Here is a 22,414-nt window from a genome sequence, read left to right on the forward strand (position 1 = left end):
CGTCATTCCCTTGTTCCTTCCCTGAAACTTTGGGACCTTTCGACCTTGGAAATAAGCTTGGAAGGTGATCCCTCCTTCCCTCCCCATCTAATCTCTAATCAGATCAGATTGATAAGCTTACCGTTGTTACTATCAAACATCGCGAGTACTTCTGCATTGCTTCAGGGATATCGCACGTTTGGCGTCCACCGATCTGCATTATAAGGCCGCGCCCGCTCTTGGGTTCTGCAATCCTACGGGCGCCAGCTGATGCGTGCAGGGCCGTCCGCGTCGCCCTCTTCCACGTCACGCTCATCCTCTTGCTTGGCCTGTGCCTGACTTTCTTCTCTCTCCTCAAGTCAGAGAAAGCTTCACCTAGTAACACGCCGATGACATCCTCATGAGACACAGGACCACTGAGATCAACTATAGGGGAGTAGACTGGTCATTGCTAATGTCGACGGCCCTGGAAGGACACTCTTTGTTCTTTGTTGCTGCAGCCGTTCGAAGGCTGTCGTGACGCCTTCTAGTATGTCACGCATACCTATCCTCTTGCGCTCATCACCAGCACAAGGAACGGGTTCGTATGGTGCACTTGCCATCTCTTCGTTAGGCTCGAGTACCGAGGACAGCGAGGAAGACGTGACCGCCCGCCAAATTGCACATCGATCCCGAAGAGCTAAAAGCGCGCTCCAGTATAGCATCTCGGCCAGCAAGGACTCATTCTCTGATCCTCACCCAGCTGACGACGAGGACGACTCCATCGCCAGTGGCAGTGCCCACAGAGGCTCTCGGCGAAGCAGACGCACAGGCCCGAAAAGCAATGGAAGCGAGACCGAGAGACACGACCTCGACCTGGAGACTACCCCAGCAGACCCTGGAGTGGAGTCGAGATTCAATGCTGGGAGCACTGTGCCCAATATCGAGGCCGTTCCAGATACTAGGAGTAAGCATGCAGTTGTCTCTGAAGACGATGAAGTTTCCAGCCAGAGTGGACACTCTGCATCAGGGTCGGACTCTGGCAGCGACACCGACGAAGCCGATCCTCCTGACAACTCTCCCTACCACCAAGTTCGAGCCTCAGTAAAGCCTACAGATGACACTACACTATCCATCAATACTCCGCGCATGTGGTTTCTCTCCATTCTTTTCGCTATTCTTGGTTCCTCCACCAATCTGTTCTTCTCCCTAAGATACCCTAGCGTTAGCATTACTCCTGTCATTGCACTCTTACTCGTCCATCCTTTAGGTCTGCTTTGGGATCAGTTCTTCAAGCGGGTAGGCGATCCTGATGAGCGTTTTAGCGACGGCACTCTGACTGGACGCCTGGATCCGGCATCTCGACAAGTGCACCTCAATGGCCATATTCAACCGTCACTGGCGGATCAAGATTCGACATGGCGAAGGAGTTTAAGACTTTGGCTTGGTCAGGGGCGGTGGAACGAAAAGGAGCACGCATGTGTGTATATCAGCAGCAATGTCTCCTTTGGTTTCGCTTTCGCCACCGATGTCATTGTGGAACAGACCATGTTCTACGGTCAGAAGCTTGGTATCACCTATCAAATTCTTCTAACAATTTCGACACAAGTGCTTGGGTACGCGATGGCTGGGCTAACTAGAAACTACCTTGTTCGACCGAGCGGCATGATCTGGCCTGGAACCCTCATATCTGCTTCGTTATTCTCTACCCTGCATAAAGAAGAGAATAAGCCTGCCAACGGGTGGACAGTATCTAGATCAAAATTCTTTCTCTATGTCTTTATTGGATCGGTGCTATTCTACTTCCTCCCTGGACTTCTCTTTCCGGCACTGAGCTATTTCAGCGTCGTCACATGGTTTGCCCCGAAGAACGTTGTCGTCGCCAACTTTTTTGGCATTGCATCTGGCCTTGGTATTTTCCCTCTAACATTCGACTGGTCACAAATCGCATACATTGGATCTCCTCTGGCTGTTCCATTCTGGGCGGCACTAAACATTGTTGCTGGACTCATCGTTGTCATGTGGATAGTCGCCCCTATTCTCTACTACTCCAATGTCATGTACTCCTCGTACATGCCAATTTTATCGACTGCGGTCTTTGACAACACCGGAAAGCCGTATGATGTCAGCAGGATTTTAACTCCTGACTACCTGTTCGATCATGAGGGATATAACAACTACAGCCGTGTGTTTCTACCGATAACATATGTGCTCAGCTATGCTCTGCAATTTGCTGCCCTCTCAGCCCTGGTCACTCACACAGGCCTCTGGCACGGTAAAGACATTATCCGCCAATGGCGACGATCCATGAGGGAGATCCGCAGTCAGGGCAAAAGTGGCTACGATCCACTTCCGACCACTACGAACGATTCAACCTCTACACTTCGCAAGCCAACCAGCAGACGTAGCATGAACGCTTCTGAGCCAGGTCTTGATAATCTCTTGGGTGCGGAAGATGTCCATAACCGTCTTATGAGAAGATACCGCGATGTTCCGCTTAGGTGGTATGTGCTGACTGGACTGAGCATGACAGCCATTGGAATGTTTGTTGTCGAGTACTTTCCCATCCACCTACCCTGGTATGGCCTCCTTCTCGCCCTCGGCATATGCTCCGTTCTTTTCATCCCTATCGGCATTGTCATGGCAATCACGAATCAGCAAAGTAGTCTCTACCTAATCTGCCAGCTCATCTGTGGTGTCGTTTTCCCCGGTCGTCCGGTCGCAAACATGGTCTTCGTAACCTACGGCTACATCACCTCGACGCAAGGTCTAAAATTTTCCGCTGACCTGAAACTTGGTCATTACATGAAGATCCCCCCGCGAATCCTTTTCTCGCTGCAACTAACCGCTACCGTCATATCATCACTTACCCAGATTGGCGTTCTCAATTGGATGCTTGCAAACATCCCTGGCATATGCACTGCCTTTGCTATCAATGGCTTTACGTGCCCTCTTGCACGGGTTCATTTCAACGGTAGTATACTATGGGGTGTTGTTGGTCCGCAACGTTTCTTCGGCCCTGGGGCTCTCTACCGTCCACTGGTATGGGCATTCCTCTTTGGCTTCCTCTCGTCGATTCTCGTCTGGTACCTTGGTACTCGCAGTAAGAAGAACATCTGGCGCAAGATCAACCTGCCTGTGCTGTTCGGTAGTCTCAGTTGGATACCCCCTGCTACAGGACTGAACTTCAGTGTCTGGGCAGTGGTGTGCTGGATCTTCAATGATCGACTAATGAAGAAGAAGAACGAATGGTGGCGGAAGTACAACATGACACTCAGCGCTGCGCTTGACTCCGGGCTCGCGGTCGGCGTCGTGGTCGTGTTCTTCGGGTTCCTGTATCCAGGGTGGATGGATGGCTTCAAGTGGTGGGGCACGGAAGTTTATAAGCAGGCAAGTGCCATCATGCTCTTTTCATATCCCACGACTAACACCCACACAGGGCTGCGATTGGCAGGCTTGCGCATACAAGAAAGTTCCCGACGGCGGCACCTTCGGCCCGGGCCTATGGTAGAACATTCAACCTTTCTGCCGCACTCTACAGAAAGATCTCAGCATACAATCCTAGCATATAAACATCGCATGTCGCACTCAAGCATTGTTGTCTAGCGCTTTTCGCCATCAACATCAGTATTCGGCGTTCTCACAGGGTTCAGCATCGCACTTTGCATCACGGTAGATATACACGCACATAGAAGCATCGCATATCTTGAAAAGCAGATCCTAGCAAATGATATCAAGGAATCTCATTAAATCTCTCGCGTATACAGAGGTTTCAGATCATCTGTATTTGTCTCACAACTAACATCTCCGCATTGCATATGTGTATTCTGGCCACGTCCACAAGATCTGTCAGCTGATACTAAGTTACAAACCTCCTATGTCTACGAACCTCCCAACTCCAATCAAGGGGCTTCTGACATCACAATATATCACCATTGAGCTAAACAGACACTCGTTGAACTCCCCGCATGCACACCCGACCCATCACAAGCACACGCGGTCTTTACCAGATCTCTCGTCTCCATCAAAGAGTCCTCGATAATTGACATCAATCCAGACCCCCAAGAAAACACAGATACTTGCTGTTTTGTCGTTATAGTGACGGGAAGAATACACATGTATATGTTGTCGTCATAATACACTTGACCTCTGCAATAGATCTATGTTTTCTCTCCTTCTTATTCCTGTTCTGACCCTTTGGTAATAGACACAGTCGTTCCGGTATTGCTTGGGTCTGTATACCTGCTCTTGACAGCGGCTGTGTTGTTAAGGAGGAGTGTGATTGATGGGATCAAACTCTGGTATTTCGGTACAATATGATACAAGCCATTTCTGAACCCCAACACTCCTCTCCCGGTCCCCCATCGCCTGATTTTCCCCAACGCTGACACTGACACCAAAGCTCATACTCATGCAACCCCCAAGACCCCGACCACCAGCATCACACCCAACAGCAGCAGCAATCTCCCCACCTCCAACACCGACGACGCAGCACTCTCGGGGGAAGGCATAGCAGACGGCGACGGTACGGCTACACTGTCCATCGGCGTCCCGCTGCCATTAACAACACGGATACGGCCCTCAATCTCGATGTTGATGGGCGAGTGAGCTTGGACGTAGTTCGTGAGGACGACGTCTTGCGTGTCGAGCACGACGAGGTTGGTAGTAGGTGTGAAGATGTTATCGCCGCCTGGGAAATAAAGACGTATGGTTAGTATATTAAGGGGTGCGATGATTTGTACGCTTCGAAGAGGAGAAGAAAGGGAGAAAGAAAGAACGACTCACCACCAGCCAAGAAATCCAGCGTGACAAGCGTATACTCAGCGCTCTTATCCAACGGCTTCCCACCAATCGTAACACGCACCAGTCGCTTCCCAGGCTCGTTGCCCGGGTTATACTCAACCACGATCCCGGCGCTGACCTGGAAGAAGCTTGTCACAGGCGCGCCATTGGCGGTGTTTGTGCCGGACACGATGCCCTCAAGGGTATCCCAGAGGGCGTTGCCGCGCAGCTTCAGGTCGACGATGGCGTTGCCAAAGGGAAACGCAGTGAGGATTTCGCCGCGCGTGATGGGCCCCTGGTCGATGGGCGCGCGGACACCGCCGGCGTTGATGAGTGCGAAATTCACGCTGGAATCGGACGATTCGTTGCGGCGGTATGCGAGCATGGCGTCGCACATGACATCGCCGAGGGTGCATTCTGCGGTCTTGCAGTTTGCCTGCTCGAGCGTGACGGAGGACTGGCCGACGACCTCGGCGGCGAACTTCTCGAAGGGGCCGCGCCATTGCTTGACTTGTGCCTTGAGGGAGTCGTCTTGCTGGGTTTGGTTGGTGAGGTGGATGGGCGCGCCGTGGTAGGCGAGGATCTTGCCGTCTGGGGCGTATGTCACGTCGATGTAGCCCAGATACTCGCCCCAGCGGTACGCCGTGACGATAAAGACCTCGTCGCCGTCTTTGTTGTGCGCGATGGTCGGGTACGGGCCCTTTGCGCCTTCGAAGTCGCCCAGGGGTGTATGGCTGTGGCCGCCCATGATCAGGAATAGCCCTGTCGTCGCCTCGGCCAGCCGCTTGTCCTCTTCATATCCAATATGCGTCAGGGCCGCGATGCGCACCACACCCGTCGTGGCACGGATATGATCGACCGTATCCTGCACCGTCTTCACGACGTCCAGAAACACAGTGCCATTTCCAGGCTTCGAGATGCTAGGCGTCGTCGCAGTCGTCACGCCAATCACCGCCAGCTTCTTCTCCTCAAACACCACGTACGGCCGGATCGTCGCGTTCAGCACCGGGTGCGTGGACCGCACATTCGCCGACACAATCGGGAACGTCAGATTCGCCAGAAACGCTCCCAGCGCACTGTCGCCGCCGTCAAACTCATGGTTACCCAACGTCATCGCGTCGACGCCGAGCTGGTTCAGCGTCGCCGCAATCTTCTCGCCGCCGTAGTACGTGTAGAAGAGCGTGCCCTGGAACTCGTCGCCGGCGTTGAGGAAGAGGCTGTCAGCGTGCTGCGGGCGCAACGTGTCGAGCGTGTGCTTGATGCGTGCCGCACCCCCGTAGCAGCCACGCTCTGGATGAGTGCAGTCGGTGCCCGAGGTGCTGAACTCGTCGAGATGCGCGTGTACATCGTTGATATGGAAGAATGCTGCGAGTAGGCATGTTAGCTATGCTGTGACTGCTGCGGTCATGTGGCGGGAATGACAACGTACAGATATTGTAGTTCCCATCTTGATCCAGGCCTCGTTTCCCGAGCGTTGATGCTCCGACCCGTTTGCTCAACAGCACATCCTCCGCGCCCACACCATCTCCAGCCAGAAGCGCAACGATAATAAAAGACGCAAAGAGCGCCTTGATGATGACCAAGAGGACAGGAAACACCATATTGCCTCCCTCAGACCGCATATGTCAACGATCACCTCGAGGGGGGTCAAATCTCAACATTCACGTTCCTCAAGCGGCTTTTTATATTCCATCGCCATGCTCACGCGCTTATCGCCCCCTCAACACGGCAACAGGCACAGACAGTGACAAGAACGCTGGCCCCACTGCGAGGTATTACGTACCCAATCGTCACGACCGAGAGACGAATCAAGGTGGTGCCATTGCGTCCAAGAGTCTTGTGGACGGGCCAAGATACTTGGCAGATAACCATCACGTGATGAGTGAATTGATAGGGATCATGGAACGTAGGCCATTTATAGATATTGTAGTCGATTATGTACCACCGACAAGTGTTCTGCTTCAGCTACGCAGACCCGAATTAGGGGAGAGGAAAAGCGGAGAAGTTGAAAAAAAAGTAGAACGGACTTGCACTGCTGCAATAAATCTAATCTCCTACTTTAACTACTTTCCCCCTCTATCTACCGCCCGATCCTTCGCACAGAGTTATACATCAGCGCCGGCTCCTACCCCGGCGCAGGATATCAAAAGAGTTGCTTTCGCTCACACACAACGGATAGATTACATGAAGAGTTGTAGACGGGGCTTAGAAAGACGCGACGGCAATAGCAATGGCCTGTTGGTCGCTATGGCTGATGCTGACGCTCACGCTCTTCACGCCGGCTTTCTTTGCAGCTGCGCTGGCAGCACCATGTAACTGTTTTATGCATTAGTATGTTCTAAAGTTAGGACACTGAGATAGTACTTACGGTAACAACTGGGGCGCCTTTGTCATCGTTGGTGATTTCAATCTCAGCAAGCGGTGCGCCCGCACCCTTGCCTTCAACACCAAGAGACTTGAATACAGCTTCCTTTGCACTCCACCGACCTGCGAAAGAGGCACGCGTCGATGGTGCTTTGCGGCAGTATGCCTGTTCTGATGGTGTGAAATTCCGCGTGACGAATGTCTCGTTTTCGATTGGTATGGCGTCGATACTTTCCACGTCAACGCCAATCCTGGTGTTTTCTGTTGCCGTGGCCTTGGCGAGAGACTCGACCATCTTTCGCGTTTCTTCGGTCCTCTCGTCCTTGGTTGGCTTTGGCGCCTTTGAGGGGTATAAGAAGTCGCCGGACTTCTTGTCCGTCGCGACACGTGCTGATGGGTTAAGGAATACCTCGCTTTGCTGGGCATCTTCGTAAGGCGACTTGTTCTTCGCACGGAACATTGTGTTATTAATGAGACCGTCATGATAGTAGCGATAAGCTTTCTTCTGCCTGGACTCCACCTTTTGCTTGTATGTCTGGTACTGGGTGTGATCAAGAGTAGCGAAGAGGTACTTGGGGTGAATACCAATAGCTTGGGCTCCCTTTTGACCAAAGCCGAACGAGGTAACTGAAAACGCCTTGACGCCGTCCGTTTGAATCGACCGGCTCGGATACACAATGTAATCAAATTTCTCCATGACTTTGTCGACGTTGTCGGCATTGCGGTTACCAGGAACCAGACCGCTATTGAGAACTTGTAGGCAACCGTTAAACATCCATGCACCCGCTGCACCCTTGGGGTGACCTGTGAGATATTTCTGGAAGATACCGAGCATGGCATTGCCCTTCTTGCGTCCGAGATGCTTCATCTGTTGGCACAGGACATCCGACTCATTCTTGTCATTGGCGACAGTGGATGTACCATGGAACGAAGCAACTCCGAGATCATCGATGGTCAAACCCCAAGTGGCAAGTGCGCCACGAAGAGGTGCAATGCGTTCGTCTTGTTTCCAGAAATTGTTGCCCAAGCTGTACAGCGCATCTTTCTCTTGTCGCTTGGCTTCTCGCTCGATATGGCCGGCACGTTCTTGCATATACTCCGACTCGTCAAACTTCTCGCCTTGTGTCTTCATCGCCGCAACTTCCTCTTGCAGGTACATGAATTCAGACTCCTGCCACTGTTTGATCTGCTTGCGACGGAGCTCCATCTGCCTCTTACGATATTTGATATCGAGCAGAGGTGATGGGAACTTCGACTTGACCTCCCGAGCTGTCGTGAGGACACCCTGACCTGGCGCAGGGACAGAGCGTCCAATTTTATCAGTCGCAGTCGCAGTGAAACCCAGAATACCATAGATTGGAACACCCATATCCAAGGCTAGCTGAGCATCCATTATGACTTGCATACCACAACCTTGAGATTCCATGAAGCCGTTACGAGTAGTGGTAGTAGGTCTCGACATTTCTTTGGGAGTTCTGCCGTGAGCGAATTCATCCTCGGCGTTGCTAGTAGCCTTCATGTTGGCGAATTCGTAAGAACCTTCCTCTTGGAAATCATCGAATCCGCCGACAAAGCAGATACGAGCCTTGCCTTCGACGATAGTATCATAGCCGATGTCAATAGACTCGACAGCTGTGGCACAAGCACCGACTGGCGTCTTAATGGGACCCGTCGATGAGAGGAGCAACATGTTGACCCAGGCGCTCATGGTGTTGATGAAAGACTCCTGAAGGATGTCCTTCTGCAGCGGCTTATCTAAGAAACGGTCCTTGTACATGCCACGCAGAGCAGTAGTGCCACCAATACCGGAGCCTATGCAGTTTCCAACTTGGGAGATGTGGACATATTGATAGAATTCATACGGGTCAGTAACACCAGACGATAGTAGGGCTTCCGCAGTGGATACGAGCACGAATAGTGTGACTGGATCGACCTGCGAAATGATGTCGTCTTCGATACCATATTTCTTTGCGTCCCAACCAGTCGGTATTTGCCCAGCAACAAGACGATCGAATCGTAGGGCCTTTGGAATGAGGAGCGTAGCACCCTTCTTGAGACGAACAGTGTATTCTCCTGAATCGGCGATCTCGAAGATCTCAACTTTGTCGCCGTGCTCCCGCTTGAATTCCTCGGCAGTTTCCTTTGATGATTCAAATGGGTCTAGATCTTCTTCAATTTGGATCTCTTGCATAAGCTGCTTCTTTGTGGGATCGTAGCCCCTGAAAAGCTCAGGCTCAATCAAGCGAATGCCGGAATGTTCGAGAATGTACTTCTCATACTTCTGCTTTACGTCTTTGTCGTCAACTGGTTCGCCAGTTTTGCCGTCTACCCATCCAGAATAACTCTTGCCTTTAAGCGGGCCGTTATGATTCTTGATAAGACCCATGATCCACGCCATCTCGACGCACCCTTCAAGAGAGAATTGGCCATAAGCTTCCATTTCCCAGCGAGTCCTGGAGTTACCCCAAGGCCCAACTTCAGCAAAACCTGTGACAACAACAATTTTCTCTAGATCGACCATGCCCTTCAGGTTTTCGTTCAAAGGCTTTACTTCAGTCTCCCAATCTGGGACTTGGGGAAAGTCGAACTTGAGATTGGCTCTGGGTTGGATTGTGACTTTCTTGTATAACGCCTCGCTATCCTCTCCATTAACGATCTTGTTCTCGATAGCGTTCTCCTTAGTAACGGCGTTGCGGATCTCGGCAGTTTCTGTAAAGTCCTTCCTAAGGTCGGTCATTAGGTCTTTGAGGTTGGGAATATACTGGAAACCGCCGTTAAGATCTGCCCATACTGGTTCGACTTGGCATAAGTTGACAATTGGAGGAGCCATTAGACCAAGCAAATTGAAAGCCATCTCTTGCTGCGAGAACGTCCTGACACCGTACTTCTCAATGCCTTCGGCAACGACGTTATTTCCGGCCATGAGACCAGTACCGCGAGTCCATCCAATGATGGCACCGCAAATGGTCAAATAGCTGCCCCAGCTCTCCGAATGCCACCTGCTGAATAAAGTCTCAAGCGCGATCTTAGACTCGGCATATAGACCATCATTACCGAAAGTTCCGTGGTTAGGAGACAACGGCAGAATGACCTGGGCGGGCCGAGTCTGATAGGAGTTGTCAAACTTCTTTGTCTTGACGGCACCAAGTAAGCGCAGCAGATTGGTAAGCATGATACGATGTGCAAGCTCAGACTTGGAATCGATACCATCGATCTCACGACCGTTTTCGGAGATCGCGGCGAAAGGAACAACAAAATCTAGGTCCCAACCAAGACCCTTCTTGGTGTCGTAAATGTAGTCGACCAGAGCGTCCACATCTTGCTTGCTGCCTTGGTTGAAGGGAACAACAATCAACTGCGATCCACGAGCACCATATCTGGTATACATTGATTGGTAGTACTCGTTGACTTCACGCGAGAATCGACTTGTGGTGACAACGACCTTGGCGCCACCACTGATCAGGCCCTGCAAGACCTCTGCGCCAATGGATCCAGCGCCAGCTCCAGTCATCAGGACATTTTTGCCAGCAAAGCTGACACCGTCCTTTGCTGCATGCTCAAGCGCATCGAGGTAGATGCCTGTCAGCTTCTTGCTGTATTCCCATCCGTGGTCATCTTTTCTCTTCAGATGCAAGAACGGAATCGTCTCAACCTTGCCTTGCTTAAGCTGAGGAATACGGCCATTTCGGCCTTTCTTTGCGTGACCATTCATCATCTTGCCATTGCCGTTTTCTTGGGGCATTATTTGACCCTCATTCATTGACAATGAACGGATGACATTGCTGTAGAGAGACTTGATCTGTAGTTGAGAGGACTTGGACAGCTTATGTTGCTGGCGAATGAGCTTGTATATGCGCTGGAGATCGTTTTGGACTTTAGTGCGGTTGCCGTACTCAGAAAGCTTTCCACCTTCAGCCATTTCCCTCACGTAATGCTCAAGCTTCCTGACACTAGCTCTAGGAACCTCGCTGTAATTCATATTTCCACGAGCATCAATCTCGAGATGCGGTGCTGTTGGAACTGCTACATCCTTGTAAACAGGGTTTGCGTCCAACACATCCTTGCAGTTCTCGATCAACTGCTCTCCTAGCTCTTTAGCGAGTTCATAAGTCTCGCCACGGTCAGTCGGGCAGTGATCGATGTGGTACTGCATAAATTCTAGTAGGACAGGGTTCGATCGATTCATGATCTGTATACATCGACTGACAATTTCGCGGTCAACTGCCTTCAGTCGACCGAAAATGATGTCATAGTACATGCTCAAGGCATCTTGACGTGCCCAATTCCACGAAGAATCGTATACGCGAGCTTTGAGAGGGGTGAAGGATGGCTCGATGCCACTAGCGTAGAATTCACCGTGTTCCGCATTCCAGAGATCGAGTTGTGCCTGCAATGCATTGGCAGTTTTCTGAGCACCAACGAAAGCCTTGTCACCCGCACGCAAATCCATTTTCAAGTAACGTGCCTGGAGTTCTAATTGTTGCTTTACGAATGCCTTCTGGTCTTTAGTCAGAGCATCCAGTGCAGCAGGATCCATCATCATGCCGCCGCCAGAGCCACCGGCGTCACCGCCAGCGGCCGGTGATGACAGGTTGACACCAGCATGAGCAGCGTATTTGTTGGCCATGTCGTCGAGCCACGATTTGGCATCATTTTCTGATCCTAGACGTGAAGCAGGCTCGGCTGTCAGGGCCAACAAGAGGACGCCATCCTGTCGACCCGATTGGAGTCCCCATCTTGTTTCCAAGTATTTTCGGACAGCTGTAATGTTGAAACCACCAGGCATTTTGGAAGACACCATTCTTGCAATAAGCGAAGAAGATTGTTTGCCGAGTTGGCCATTGAATGTTGCTTGCATAGATCCACCGAGTTCGTCGAGAGGGGTGTCTTCTGGCTTCTCGGGTGTTGATCCGAACTCTTTCCCCAAGTCACCTAGAATCTCGTTTTGCAAGGTGGACTTGCCTGAGCGGGGTTGTCAGTCTCACTCGATGTTTCCATACCATCAAGGATTACTCACCTCCTACCAAGTCTTTAATGGCTTTGCTCAGGGGAATATCAGTCAAGGCTTTCTTTAGCTTCTGCGCAACGAGAGATCGCAATATGTCGGTAGCAGAGACCGGAGCATCCTCCACAGATGCAGCAGGGCCAGAATTCGACGGCGGGGGAGCTGCCGCTGGCACTGCGGCCTGTGCTGGTTGTGAGGAGGATGGTGTAGATGATGTAGGTGCTGACTCGCCCGAGCTCGCTGGCTCGGGTTCCTCTGCTATTGGATCTGCTGTGTAGTATATGTCTCTGGCATCCTTGTTGTAACAGAGAATGTCTCGAGAGACAGACTTGGCCGCGTCGTGGGCTTCGTATTTGGTGGCTAAAGTCCTCTTTGCCATCACACCAAGTGTGTCTGCCGGTCCAATCTCGACAATACGCTCTGTCGTTTTTTCGCCGAGGATGACATCTTGCGTTTCAATCCACCTCACAGGCGATGCAAATTGATATGCAAGGAGCTCCACCAGGAGTGTATGGGAAAGCTCCTGCTCGACTTCGGGACGCATGGTAAGGACGGTAGGACTACTTCTTGGTGGGTTTCGTGATTGGGGAGTATATAAGGGATTGAAACTATGGCCTTGATCTCATGAGAGGGTGAGAGGGGAGAAAAGGGCGTGAGCTGAGCGGTAGGAGTCGTCCGGCTGCACGGGGGAAGAAAAGTAAGAGAATAATTGATGGGAGCAAATGATGGAGGTTGTGTATGAATCAATTACCTGATGCGCGGCAGGATGAAGGTGATACCAGGCAACAGGAATAATGACAGGCCTGTAACAGATTGTAGAGGAGGATGAGTGCTCGCTGAAATGGCGATAGTTGCGAGCGTTGAGAAGTTGTAGCCCAGCCAGGGTGTGCACTTTTTCCCACGACTCGGCCACCCAACAACCGGGCCACAACGCACTAGCCACCAGTGCAGCTAGATTCCGCCTGCCCATCCCTGCAACATGGCGTCAAGCCTACTGTGCGGAATGCGGGATGGTTTGGGCGTCTACGTAGTGCTTTCGTGTGATGAGCATTGAGAATTATTTGGTTGAGTACCTCTCGAAATCCTCCTATCTCTAAGTTGCACGCGTGTTTTGCTGCTGCTGCTGATGTAGTGAATAACAATGGGCAGAACCAAGGAGGCTAGAAAACATGCCATTGCCAGCCCTATCAGGACCACAATATTCTCGCGTAGCAATCGTTTCCACTTGTGTTAATCCCGTTTTCCCGCAGGTCCGCAGCAGGTGGCGCCACTGTAGAAATATTAAATTTCGTGTAATGAATCGATACGAACACGGTGCCCCATATTTACTCTTGGATACCAATTCTTACTAAGAGCTGCTGGGAGGTAGAAATGCATCCCTAAATGGAAGTAGTGAAGCAAAATCAACGATACAGATGTAATATTATGCAGATACTTAGACTAGTGGGCTTTGTTCTTATCTGAAGCTTGGTCTGGATACGGAAAAGAAGATGACCTGAGCATGAAATCCGAATATTACGATACGGGATATGCTAACCCCAGCTGACTGGGAAGTCCGCACTAGCGTGGAATCTACCCCAACAACACGCTCCCTGGCGCCTCAACCTGCAGCAACAATGCAGGTGAGGTTTGAGCACGGGCCCCCAAAATTTCAAGCTTCACCATCCACAACTGTGCCGACACATCGCCGCCTGTCCGCTTGCTGAGAAGATTACGCCTCCTCCAATCCTCCTCAGCAGAAACTCTCACGCTGCCATCGACTTTCTAATCTCACCTTTCCTATCGCAATTGAGAAGCTTGCCCTCCTTCTCTCCAATTCATTACCTCTTCCTGCACACCACAGCTCCTCGTCCGACCAAAAAAATAGAGAAAGCTGCGAGAGCAGTCTACACGAAATTTCTCATCACACTTCATAGACCGTACGATTGAAGGTACTTAAAATTTCGCCTTCAGTCTGACATACACGCTTACACTTACATAGATCGCATACACCTGTGTTCCAAGCCTCGCACACCATGTTCGGCTCAGGCCCTCAGACCGGCATTTCCACACCACGCTCTCAAGCGTCTCTTCGACCCCTCGTTCTATCACATGGCACCCTCGAATATACACTACTGATACCCACCGCTCTTCATTTCAATGCCTCCCAGCTGAAAGAAGGCTTCGATGCCACTCTTCCAGAACCAACCGACGAACTAGCGCAGGATGACGAGCCCTCATCCGTCACTGAGTTAGTAGCGCGATACCTGGGCCATTGTGCAAAGGAGGTGGACGAGGGTGATGATCCTGGCTCTTTCGAGGAGGTTCTCAAACTTGTCTTTAACGAGTTTGAAAGAGCTTTCCTACGTGGTAATGAAGTCCACGCGGTAGCCGCAACACTACCGGGAATTGAGCAGAAAAAGATTGTCACTGTCAAATCATACTACGCTGCACGGTCCGCTATAGACCGTCCGATAAAATTTCATGAGTCTGCGCTCTTCAGAGAAGTCTCGGATGAGAATGCCTTTGTCTACGCTGTGTTTGGCGGTCAAGGAAACATCGAGGAATACTTCGACGAACTTCGCGAAATTCATACCACCTACCCGTCATTCACTGAAGACTTCATCGAGTCCGCCGCTCGCCACCTGCAACAGCTTTCGCGCGACCCTCGAGCAGAGAAGCTGTATGCGAAAGGGCTAGATGTTATGAGATGGCTTAACAATAAGGAAGCGCAACCAGATATCGATTACCTGGTTTCTGCTCCTGTTAGTTTTCCTCTCATCGGGCTGACGCAGCTCGCGCACTACGTCGTGACGTGTAGAGTCATCGGTACTCATCCGGGCTACTTGAGAGAGCGATTGAGTGGGACTACGGGTCATTCCCAAGGTGTTGTGACTGCTGCCGCGATATCGTCTGCTAAGAACTGGGAAACATTTGATGTTGCTGCACGTACGGCGCTCACTACTTTGTTCTGGATTGGATGCCGCAGTCAGCAGGCATACCCACGCACGTCACTTGCACCATCAGTGCTGCAAGATTCGGAAGACAATGGCGAAGGAACCCCAACCCCAATGCTCTCGATTCGAGACCTCCCACGGTCAGCAGTACAGGCCCATATCGACGCGACCAACGAGCATTTACCTACAGACCGACACATCGCCATCTCTCTTGTCAACAGTGCACGCAACTTCGTTGTCACTGGGCCACCAATCTCCCTGTATGGTCTGAATCTTCGTCTCCGCAAGACAAAGGCTCCCACAGGCTTGGACCAAACGCGTATTCCTTTTACGGATCGCAAAGTCCGCTTCGTCAATCGGTTCCTTCCCATTACCGCGCCATTCCATTCTCCATACCTCTCTGGTGCATACAAGCTAATCGAGGAGGATCTCAAAGATACTCATATCAGCAGAGAAAGCTTGGGTATTCCTTTGTTCGACACGAATACTGGGGCCAACCTACAGAAGGCTAAATCATCAAACATCATTCCTGATCTTGTACGAATGATCACACAAGATCCTGTGAACTGGGAAACAGCGACAAAATTCCTGAAGGCAACACATATTCTCGATTTCGGTCCCGGTGGCATATCTGGCCTCGGAGTTCTAACAAATCGCAACAAGGATGGTACTGGAGTTCGGGTCATCTTGGCTGGTACTATCGATGGTACTAACGCCGAGGTTGGCTATAAGCCGGAGCTTTTCGACCGTGACGCTGAGCATGCCGTCAAATATGCCGTTGATTGGGTCAGAGAGCATGGGCCGAAGCTCGTTAAAACTTCTGCCGGACAGACTTTCGTAGACACCAAGATGAGCAGAATGCTTGGTCTACCGCCTATCATGGTTGCTGGTATGACTCCTACGACTGTGTGGCCAGAGTTCGTAGCTGCAACAATGAATGCAGGCTACGAGATCGAACTGGCTGGGGGTGGGTACTACAACGAAAAGAGCATGACTGAGGCGATCTCGAAGGTGGAAAAGTCCATTCCTCCAGGACGTGGTATCACTGTGAACCTTATCTATGTCAACCCCAGAGCCATGGGCTGGCAGATTCCAATGATCGCCAAGCTACGTGCCAGTGGCGTCCCTATTGAGGGACTCACGATTGGTGCTGGTGTCCCGTCTATTGAAGTAGCAAACGAGTATATCGAGACTTTGGGCATTAAGCACATTGCCTTTAAACCAGGATCCTCGGAGGCGATCCAACAAGTCATCAATATCGCTAGAGCAAACCCTGCCTTCCCAGTCATCATGCAATGGACTGGTGGCCGTGGCGGTGGCCATCACTCATTTGAAGACTTCCACCAACCGATCCTGCAAATGTACAGCCGGCTTCGAAAGTGTAGCAATTTGATTCTTGTAGCTGGTAGTGGATTTGGTGGGGCTGAAGACACTTACCCCTATCTCACGGGTGCTTGGTCAAAGAAATATGGTTATCCGCCTATGCCTTTCGATGGATGCATGTTCGGTAGTCGCATGATGACCGCGAAAGAGGCATTCACCTCCAAGAACGCGAAGCAGGCTATCGTAGACGCTCCAGGCTTGGACGATTCTGAATGGGAGAAGACATACAAAGGCCCCGCCGGAGGCGTTATCACCGTTCGTTCCGAAATGGGCGAACCGATTCATAAACTTGCTACTAGGGGTGTTCAATTCTGGGCTGAGATGGATCAAAAGATTTTCAGTCTAGATAAAGCCAAACGCATCCCTGAACTCAAGAAAAACCGTGACTACATCATCAAGAAACTGAACGAAGACTTTCAGAAGGTCTGGTTTGGTCGCAACGCCGCAGGACAGTCTGTAGATCTTGAAGACATGACCTACGCAGAGGTCGTTCGGCGAATGGTTCATCTGATGTACGTCAAGCATGAGAAGCGCTGGATCGATAAGAGTTTAGCGAGACTGACTGGCGACTTCATTCGACGTGTTGAGGAACGGTTTTCGAGCGTGGGGAAGGAATCGCTTCTGCAAAGCTATTCTGAACTAGATGCTCCTTTTGAGACGGTGGAAAACATTTTAAAGGCATATCCTGAGGCTGAAGCTCAGCTTATCAATGCGCAAGATGTCCAACACTTCCTTCTGCTATGCCAGCGCCGCGGCCAGAAGCCTGTCCCGTTCGTTCCTGTCCTTGACAGCACTTTCGAGTTTTTCTTCAAGAAAGACTCTCTATGGCAATCCGAAGACTTGGAAGCGGTTGTTGACCAAGACGTTGGGAGGACCTGTATCCTCCAAGGTCCAATGGCCGTTAAATACTCAACAAAGGTCGACGAGCCTATCAAGGAAATTTTGGATAACATCCATAACAGTCATATCAAGAGCCTTACCCAGGATGTTTATGGCGGAGACGAGTCCAAGATCCCAGTCACTGAATATTTTGGAGCCCACGTCGTCGAGTATAGCGAGGTTGTGGAGAATGAGGGTCTGACAATCTCTGAACTTGAGGGCAAGGCGATCTATCGCCTGGCATCAACACCAAATACCGCTTTGCCTGATCTCGCATCATGGCTTCAAATCCTTGCCGGGCAGGGATACTCTTGGCGTCACGCTTTCTTCACAGCCGATGTATTTGTACAGGGCCAACGTTTCCAGACTAACCCTATGCACCGCATATTCGCGCCTACTCCAGGCATGACTGTAGAGATTGCTCACCCCAATGATCCAGAACAGACTGTGATCACTGTCAGGGAACTATACAACGGTGGCAAATATGTCAAGACGGTCGAAATCAGTAAACCTAAGGGCAATGAAATCACGGTGAACCTGATTGAGGGCCGAACTGCTGAAGGCAAGCCTGTAGCACTTCCACTCAAGTTCACCTACCACCCGGAGACTGGGTACGCCCCGATCCGCGAGGTCATGAGCGAAAGGAATGACCGCATCAAAGAGTTCTATTACCGAGTCTGGTTCGGTGATGAAGTTTGTCCTTTCGATGCGTCTGTCGATTCCAAATTCGAAGGTGGGCAGGCCAAGGTCACTGGTGAGGCCATCAATGACTTCATCCACGCGGTCGGCAACACAGGTGAAGCTTTCGTTGAACGCCCAGGCCACGAAGTATTTGCGCCCATGGATTTTGCCATCGTCATTGGCTGGAAGGCCATTACCAAGCCAATTTTCCCAAGGGTCATTGATGGCGATCTGTTGAAGCTGGTACACCTTTCGAACGGCTTCAGGATGATACCCGGGGCGGAGCCACTCAAAAAGGGTGATGTCCTCAGTACCACAGCTGAAGTCAACGCTGTCATCAATCAAGATTCTGGCAAGATGGTCGAGATTTGTGGAACTATCACCCGGGACGGTCTGCCTGTGATGGAAGTCACTAGTCAGTTCCTTTACCGTGGGGTTTACAACGATTTCGAGAATACCTTTCAAAGGAAAATCGAAACTCCAATGGAGCTCCATCTCACGACATCAAAGGACATTGCTATCTTACGCTCTAAGGAATGGTTCCGCACGGATGAACCAGACCTGGACCTCCTCGATAAGACCTTGACCTTCAAGCTGCAAAGTCTCGTTCGCTACAAGAGCAAGACTATTTACAGCTCAGTCCAGACCATTGGTGAGGTCCTTCTGGAGTTGCCCACCAAAGAAGTTATCCAGATCGCATCAGTTGAATACGAAGCTGGTGTCTCTCAAGGCAACCCGGTCTTGGACTACCTCCAGAGGAACGGCTCGGCCATGGACCAGCCTGTCAACTTCGAGAACCCAATCCCGCTAAGTGGCAAGACGCCTTTGACTCTTAAGGCTCCGGCTTCGAACGAGACATACGCTAAGGTCTCGGGTGACTATAACCCAATTCACGTTTCTCGAGTGTTCTCGAGCTACGCAGGACTGCCTGGTACTATCACTCATGGCATGTATTCAAGTGCCGCTGTTAGGAGTCTAGTAGAGACATGGGCTGCAGAAAACCACGTTGGTCGTGTCCGTAGTTTCCACGCCTCCCTCGTCGGAATGGTACTACCTGACGACATAATTGAAGTAAAATTACAGCACGTAGGCATGGTCGCCGGTCGCAAAATCATCAAAATAGAGGCTAGCAATAAGGAGACTGAAGATAAGGTTCTCATCGCCGAGGCCGAGGTCGAACAACCAGCGACGGCTTACGTCTTCACTGGACAAGGCTCTCAAGAGCAAGGTATGGGTATGGACCTATATGAAAGCAGCCCGGTCGCCAAAGAGGTATGGGATCGTGCTGACAAGCATTTCTTGGACAACTATGGTAAGTACCTTTGTGTTCGGCTTATCGATTCTGTTAACATGTACAGGTTTTGCCATTACGAACATTGTCAAGAACAACCCGAAAGAGTTCACAGTCCATTTCGGTGGTCCTCGTGGCAAAGCAATCCGCCAGAACTACATGTCCATGACTTTTGAGACTGTAGGTGCGGACGGCACGGTCAAGTCGGAAAAGATCTTTAAGGACATTGATGAGAACACCACATCCTACACCTATCGTTCGCCCACCGGATTGCTATCCGCCACCCAATTCACGCAGCCTGCATTGACGTTGATGGAGAAGGCGTCCTTTGAAGACATGAGAAGCAAAGGTCTCGTTCAGCGTGACAGCAGTTTTGCTGGTCACTCTTTGGGCGAGTACTCGGCTCTTGCTGCTCTTGCCGAGGTCATGCCAATCGAAAGCTTGGTGTCTGTTGTGTTCTATCGGGGTCTGACCATGCAAGTCGCCGTCGAGCGTGACGAGGCTGGTCGTTCCAACTACTCCATGTGCGCCGTCAACCCGAGCAGGATCTCGAAAACCTTCAACGAGCAAGCCTTGCAATACGTCGTGGAGAACATTGCAGAGGAAACTGGCTGGCTTCTCGAGATCGTCAACTACAATATTGGCAATCTGCAATACGTCTGCGCCGGAGATCTCCGCGCTCTCGACTGCCTTACAAATGTCACAAACTATCTGAAGGCCCAAAAGGTGGATATCCAGGGTTTGATGGAGACCATGTCTCTGGAAGACGTCAAGGAGCAACTTCTCGATATCGTTCGCGAGAGTGCGAAGCAAACTGAAGCTAAGCCACAGCCTCTCGAGCTACAGCGCGGCTTCGCAACCATCCCGCTCCGTGGAATCGATGTACCTTTCCACAGCACTTTCTTGCGCTCCGGTGTCAAGCCTTTCCGAAGCTTCCTGCTCAAGAAGATCAACAAGACGTCTATCGACCCCAGCAAGCTGATTGGCAAATACATTCCCAACGTGACCGCGCGGCCCTTTGAGATTACAAAGGAGTACTTTGAGGATGTGTATCGTTTGACCAATTCGCCTAAGATCGGCAACATTCTTGCAAACTGGGATAAGTATGAGGACAAGGACGACGTCAAGGTCGCTACTGCGGCTTAGTCTGGATGGTCAGTTTTCGGGGCGGGGAAAGACATTGACGTTCCGATCGGGATACATGTAATGAATGACACTCTGGCTGTACATCTCAGGAGTTTGGGACTTGTATGTACCTATATAGATGTTTGTGTACGCGCAAGCAAAAGCTAGATCGCGATCTCTTTTTCGTTACATGCTTTGGTCGTCTTGATGAGGGCTTGACGGACAAAGGTATGTAGCAATATAGGATCCGAGCAAATGAAATAATTCAATGTTCGATGCAAATTCTTATATGCCGCAAGTGGCATTTCATTCACGTTCTCGTATCGTGTGTGCATGTGTTATGTACTGATAATCTCCGCGGCCCCCCCGCTCAAAAAAAAAAAGACCCCGGGCGTACATTGAAATGCTCCCAACATGACAAGACACCCGAATAAGAAGAATGAAAAACTAAAAACCTGTAACGCCATCCTTGCTTTTTTTCCTCTCACCACCCAATTTGCCGTTGTTCCTCGCTTGCTCCAGCTCCCGGCGGCAAGCTGGGCATGGGCTCGTGGCCCATCCGTATGGACCCCTGCTGGTACGGAGTGTAGAACTGGCCGCTGTACTGGCGCTGCGGTGTCGCGGGTGGCGGTTGCATGTAGTGCTGCTGCTGCTGGTGAAGGTGCTGGAACTGCTCTGCGGTCTTGTTGCGGAAGAAGCCAAAGGCCGTATTTGACATGTAGAAGAAGGAGGAGAGGATGGCGAGGGAGAAGAACTGGGGTGGTGCATTTGTCAGTTTTGGAGGTCGGGTGGGCGGTTGGTCGGTAGGGGGCAAGGAGAGGAGGAGGAGGATGAGGATGAGAAGAGGGACGTACCATGGCCTTGTAGCTGATGGGCTCAATCAGGCTATTGAAGATCATTGCGAATGTATGGGCCGACACGCTTGCTTTGCCTACAGCGGTGGGATCCTGATTCATGCACTTGTCCCAGTTATTGCATACGTTCTCGAGTGCGGGCGCGCGCGTGGCCGGGTCGCAGCGGTTCTCCTGGTATTGTTTCGCGCACACGGCCATTTCGCGCATTGTCTCAGCGGTGACTTTCTTGGCTGCCATGTCGACGTCGCCCATGATGGCGGCGACGAAGGACCAGACGATGTACGCGGCGATGAAGCCGAGGAACCCGTTGAAGAGGAATTGGAGGTACCAGGAGAGGATATGGGGCAGGTTGGGGTGTTCGTGGACGAAGGAGAGGACTGCGGCGATGACGCTGCCTTTTGGGGATGTGGTGTTGTTCTTCTTGCTCTTGTTGTTGGAGGAGTCGTCTTCGTCGTCCTCTTCGGTGGAGTTGCGGCGTGCGATTTCCTTGAGCTCTTTTGCGCGCCGGCGTTGGACGCGCCGCTCGCTTTTCGCGGAGTAGTATTCGCGCTTCGCAATTTCGCCGCGACCAGGGCTATTGAACATGCGACCCATTTTGCCGAAGAAGCTGTTTCGCCGGTCTTTGCTTGGACTGCTCTTCGACGGCGAGGAGGGTGCCTTGGTAGGTGAGGCAGTGCTCTTCTTCCTAATCACATCCGGAGTGTTGGCTTCACTGTTTATCTCTGTGTCCGGTGTCTCCCCACCACTGGAGAAGTCGACCTCCATCTTTCTGGGCGTATTGAACTTTGGGTCAAATGATCGCGGAGGGTTGGCTGGCAAAGGCTTATCTCTGCCCGAGGTACTGCTGAACAGAAAACTACTACCATTGGGCTCGCGAAGCCCAAAAGGCTGTGCTTTTGAAGGAGAATTGAAGGCGCTGTGTGTTCCTGTCGAGGTGTGGTCAATCAGCTTTTGCGCTCGTGCCAGTCATAGATAATTTCCTGCTCACGCTTCATGCCAGATCTTCCCAGTGTCATGAATGGAGAAGTGGCATCTGTAGGCCCCGTCATATTCTCGTACTGGAAGTCCATCGGCGTCGCTTTGCTGCGGCGGTCTTCCATGGCGATGTGTAACGAGAGGCTACCAGCGATCCAAACTCTTGTTATTGCTCGCCTGC

At 51.3% G+C, this 22,414-nt stretch overlaps 6 protein-coding genes across 6 annotated transcripts; 2 read left to right on the forward strand and 4 right to left on the reverse strand.

The window, feature by feature from the left end:
• Window positions 1-22: 22 nt before the first annotated feature.
• Window positions 23-3,769, forward strand: EJ05DRAFT_473822 (OPT-domain-containing protein). The gene is made up of 2 exons (XM_033743476.1): window positions 23-3,348; window positions 3,398-3,769. Exons 1-2 carry the CDS (start codon window positions 511-513, stop codon window positions 3,467-3,469), a joined length of 2,910 nt encoding a protein of 969 aa, XP_033603746.1. The 5' UTR covers window positions 23-510; the 3' UTR covers window positions 3,470-3,769.
• A 598-nt stretch (window positions 3,770-4,367) lies between these two features.
• On the reverse strand, window positions 4,368-6,341 carry EJ05DRAFT_491948 (Metallo-dependent phosphatase; the record flags this gene model as incomplete). The annotated part of the gene is made up of 3 exons (XM_033746014.1): window positions 4,368-4,701; window positions 4,737-6,105; window positions 6,170-6,341. The coding sequence occupies 3 exons, from the start codon at window positions 6,339-6,341 to the stop codon at window positions 4,368-4,370; spliced, it is 1,875 nt and encodes a 624-aa protein (XP_033603747.1).
• A 316-nt stretch (window positions 6,342-6,657) lies between these two features.
• Window positions 6,658-12,981, reverse strand: EJ05DRAFT_508472 (3-oxoacyl-synthase). The gene is made up of 3 exons (XM_033748013.1): window positions 12,122-12,981; window positions 7,109-12,066; window positions 6,658-7,056 (listed from the first exon to the last, which is right to left on the reverse strand). Exons 1-3 carry the CDS (start codon window positions 12,651-12,653, stop codon window positions 6,946-6,948), a joined length of 5,601 nt encoding a protein of 1,866 aa, XP_033603748.1. The 5' UTR covers window positions 12,654-12,981; the 3' UTR covers window positions 6,658-6,945.
• On the reverse strand, window positions 12,664-13,230 carry EJ05DRAFT_258831 (uncharacterized protein). The gene has a single exon (XM_033740246.1). The coding sequence runs from the start codon at window positions 13,077-13,079 to the stop codon at window positions 12,732-12,734; it is 348 nt and encodes a 115-aa protein (XP_033603749.1). The 5' UTR covers window positions 13,080-13,230; the 3' UTR covers window positions 12,664-12,731.
• A 582-nt stretch (window positions 13,231-13,812) lies between these two features.
• EJ05DRAFT_473825 (beta subunit of fatty acid synthase) lies at window positions 13,813-20,684 on the forward strand. The gene is made up of 3 exons (XM_033743477.1): window positions 13,813-14,040; window positions 14,091-19,300; window positions 19,347-20,684. Exons 2-3 carry the CDS (start codon window positions 14,125-14,127, stop codon window positions 20,423-20,425), a joined length of 6,255 nt encoding a protein of 2,084 aa, XP_033603750.1. The 5' UTR covers window positions 13,813-14,040; window positions 14,091-14,124; the 3' UTR covers window positions 20,426-20,684.
• Window positions 20,685-20,888: 204 nt separating this feature from the next.
• Window positions 20,889-22,358, reverse strand: EJ05DRAFT_497852 (uncharacterized protein; the record flags this gene model as incomplete). The annotated part of the gene is made up of 3 exons (XM_033746597.1): window positions 20,889-21,158; window positions 21,259-22,184; window positions 22,247-22,358. 3 exons carry the CDS (start codon window positions 22,356-22,358, stop codon window positions 20,889-20,891), a joined length of 1,308 nt encoding a protein of 435 aa, XP_033603751.1.
• Between the last annotated feature and the right edge of the window lie 56 nt (window positions 22,359-22,414).

Source organism: Pseudovirgaria hyperparasitica, assembly GCF_010093815.1.
Source record: "Pseudovirgaria hyperparasitica strain CBS 121739 unplaced genomic scaffold EJ05scaffold_3, whole genome shotgun sequence".
NCBI lineage: Eukaryota > Fungi > Ascomycota > Dothideomycetes > Acrospermales > Acrospermaceae > Pseudovirgaria > Pseudovirgaria hyperparasitica.

Excerpts from the sequence above, each read along its gene's own strand:
- EJ05DRAFT_473822 (XM_033743476.1), top strand. The coding sequence starts at position 511 with ATGTCACGCATACCTATCCTCTTGCGCTCATCACCAGCACAAGGAACG. Across the intron at positions 3,349-3,397 it reads GCACGGAAGTTTATAAGCAG|GGCTGCGATTGGCAGGCTTG; the intron begins GCAAGTGCCATC and ends ACACCCACACAG.
- EJ05DRAFT_508472 (XM_033748013.1), bottom strand. The coding sequence starts at position 12,653 with ATGCGTCCCGAAGTCGAGCAGGAGCTTTCCCATACACTCCTGGTGGAG. Across the intron at positions 12,067-12,121 it reads CATTAAAGACTTGGTAGGAG|GCAAGTCCACCTTGCAAAAC; the intron begins GTGAGTAATCCT and ends AACCCCGCTCAG. Across the intron at positions 7,057-7,108 it reads AAGGCGCCCCAGTTGTTACC|TTACATGGTGCTGCCAGCGC; the intron begins GTAAGTACTATC and ends TGCATAAAACAG.
- EJ05DRAFT_258831 (XM_033740246.1), bottom strand. The coding sequence starts at position 13,079 with ATGGGCAGGCGGAATCTAGCTGCACTGGTGGCTAGTGCGTTGTGGCCC.
- EJ05DRAFT_473825 (XM_033743477.1), top strand. The coding sequence starts at position 14,125 with ATGTTCGGCTCAGGCCCTCAGACCGGCATTTCCACACCACGCTCTCAA. Across the intron at positions 19,301-19,346 it reads GCATTTCTTGGACAACTATG|GTTTTGCCATTACGAACATT; the intron begins GTAAGTACCTTT and ends TAACATGTACAG.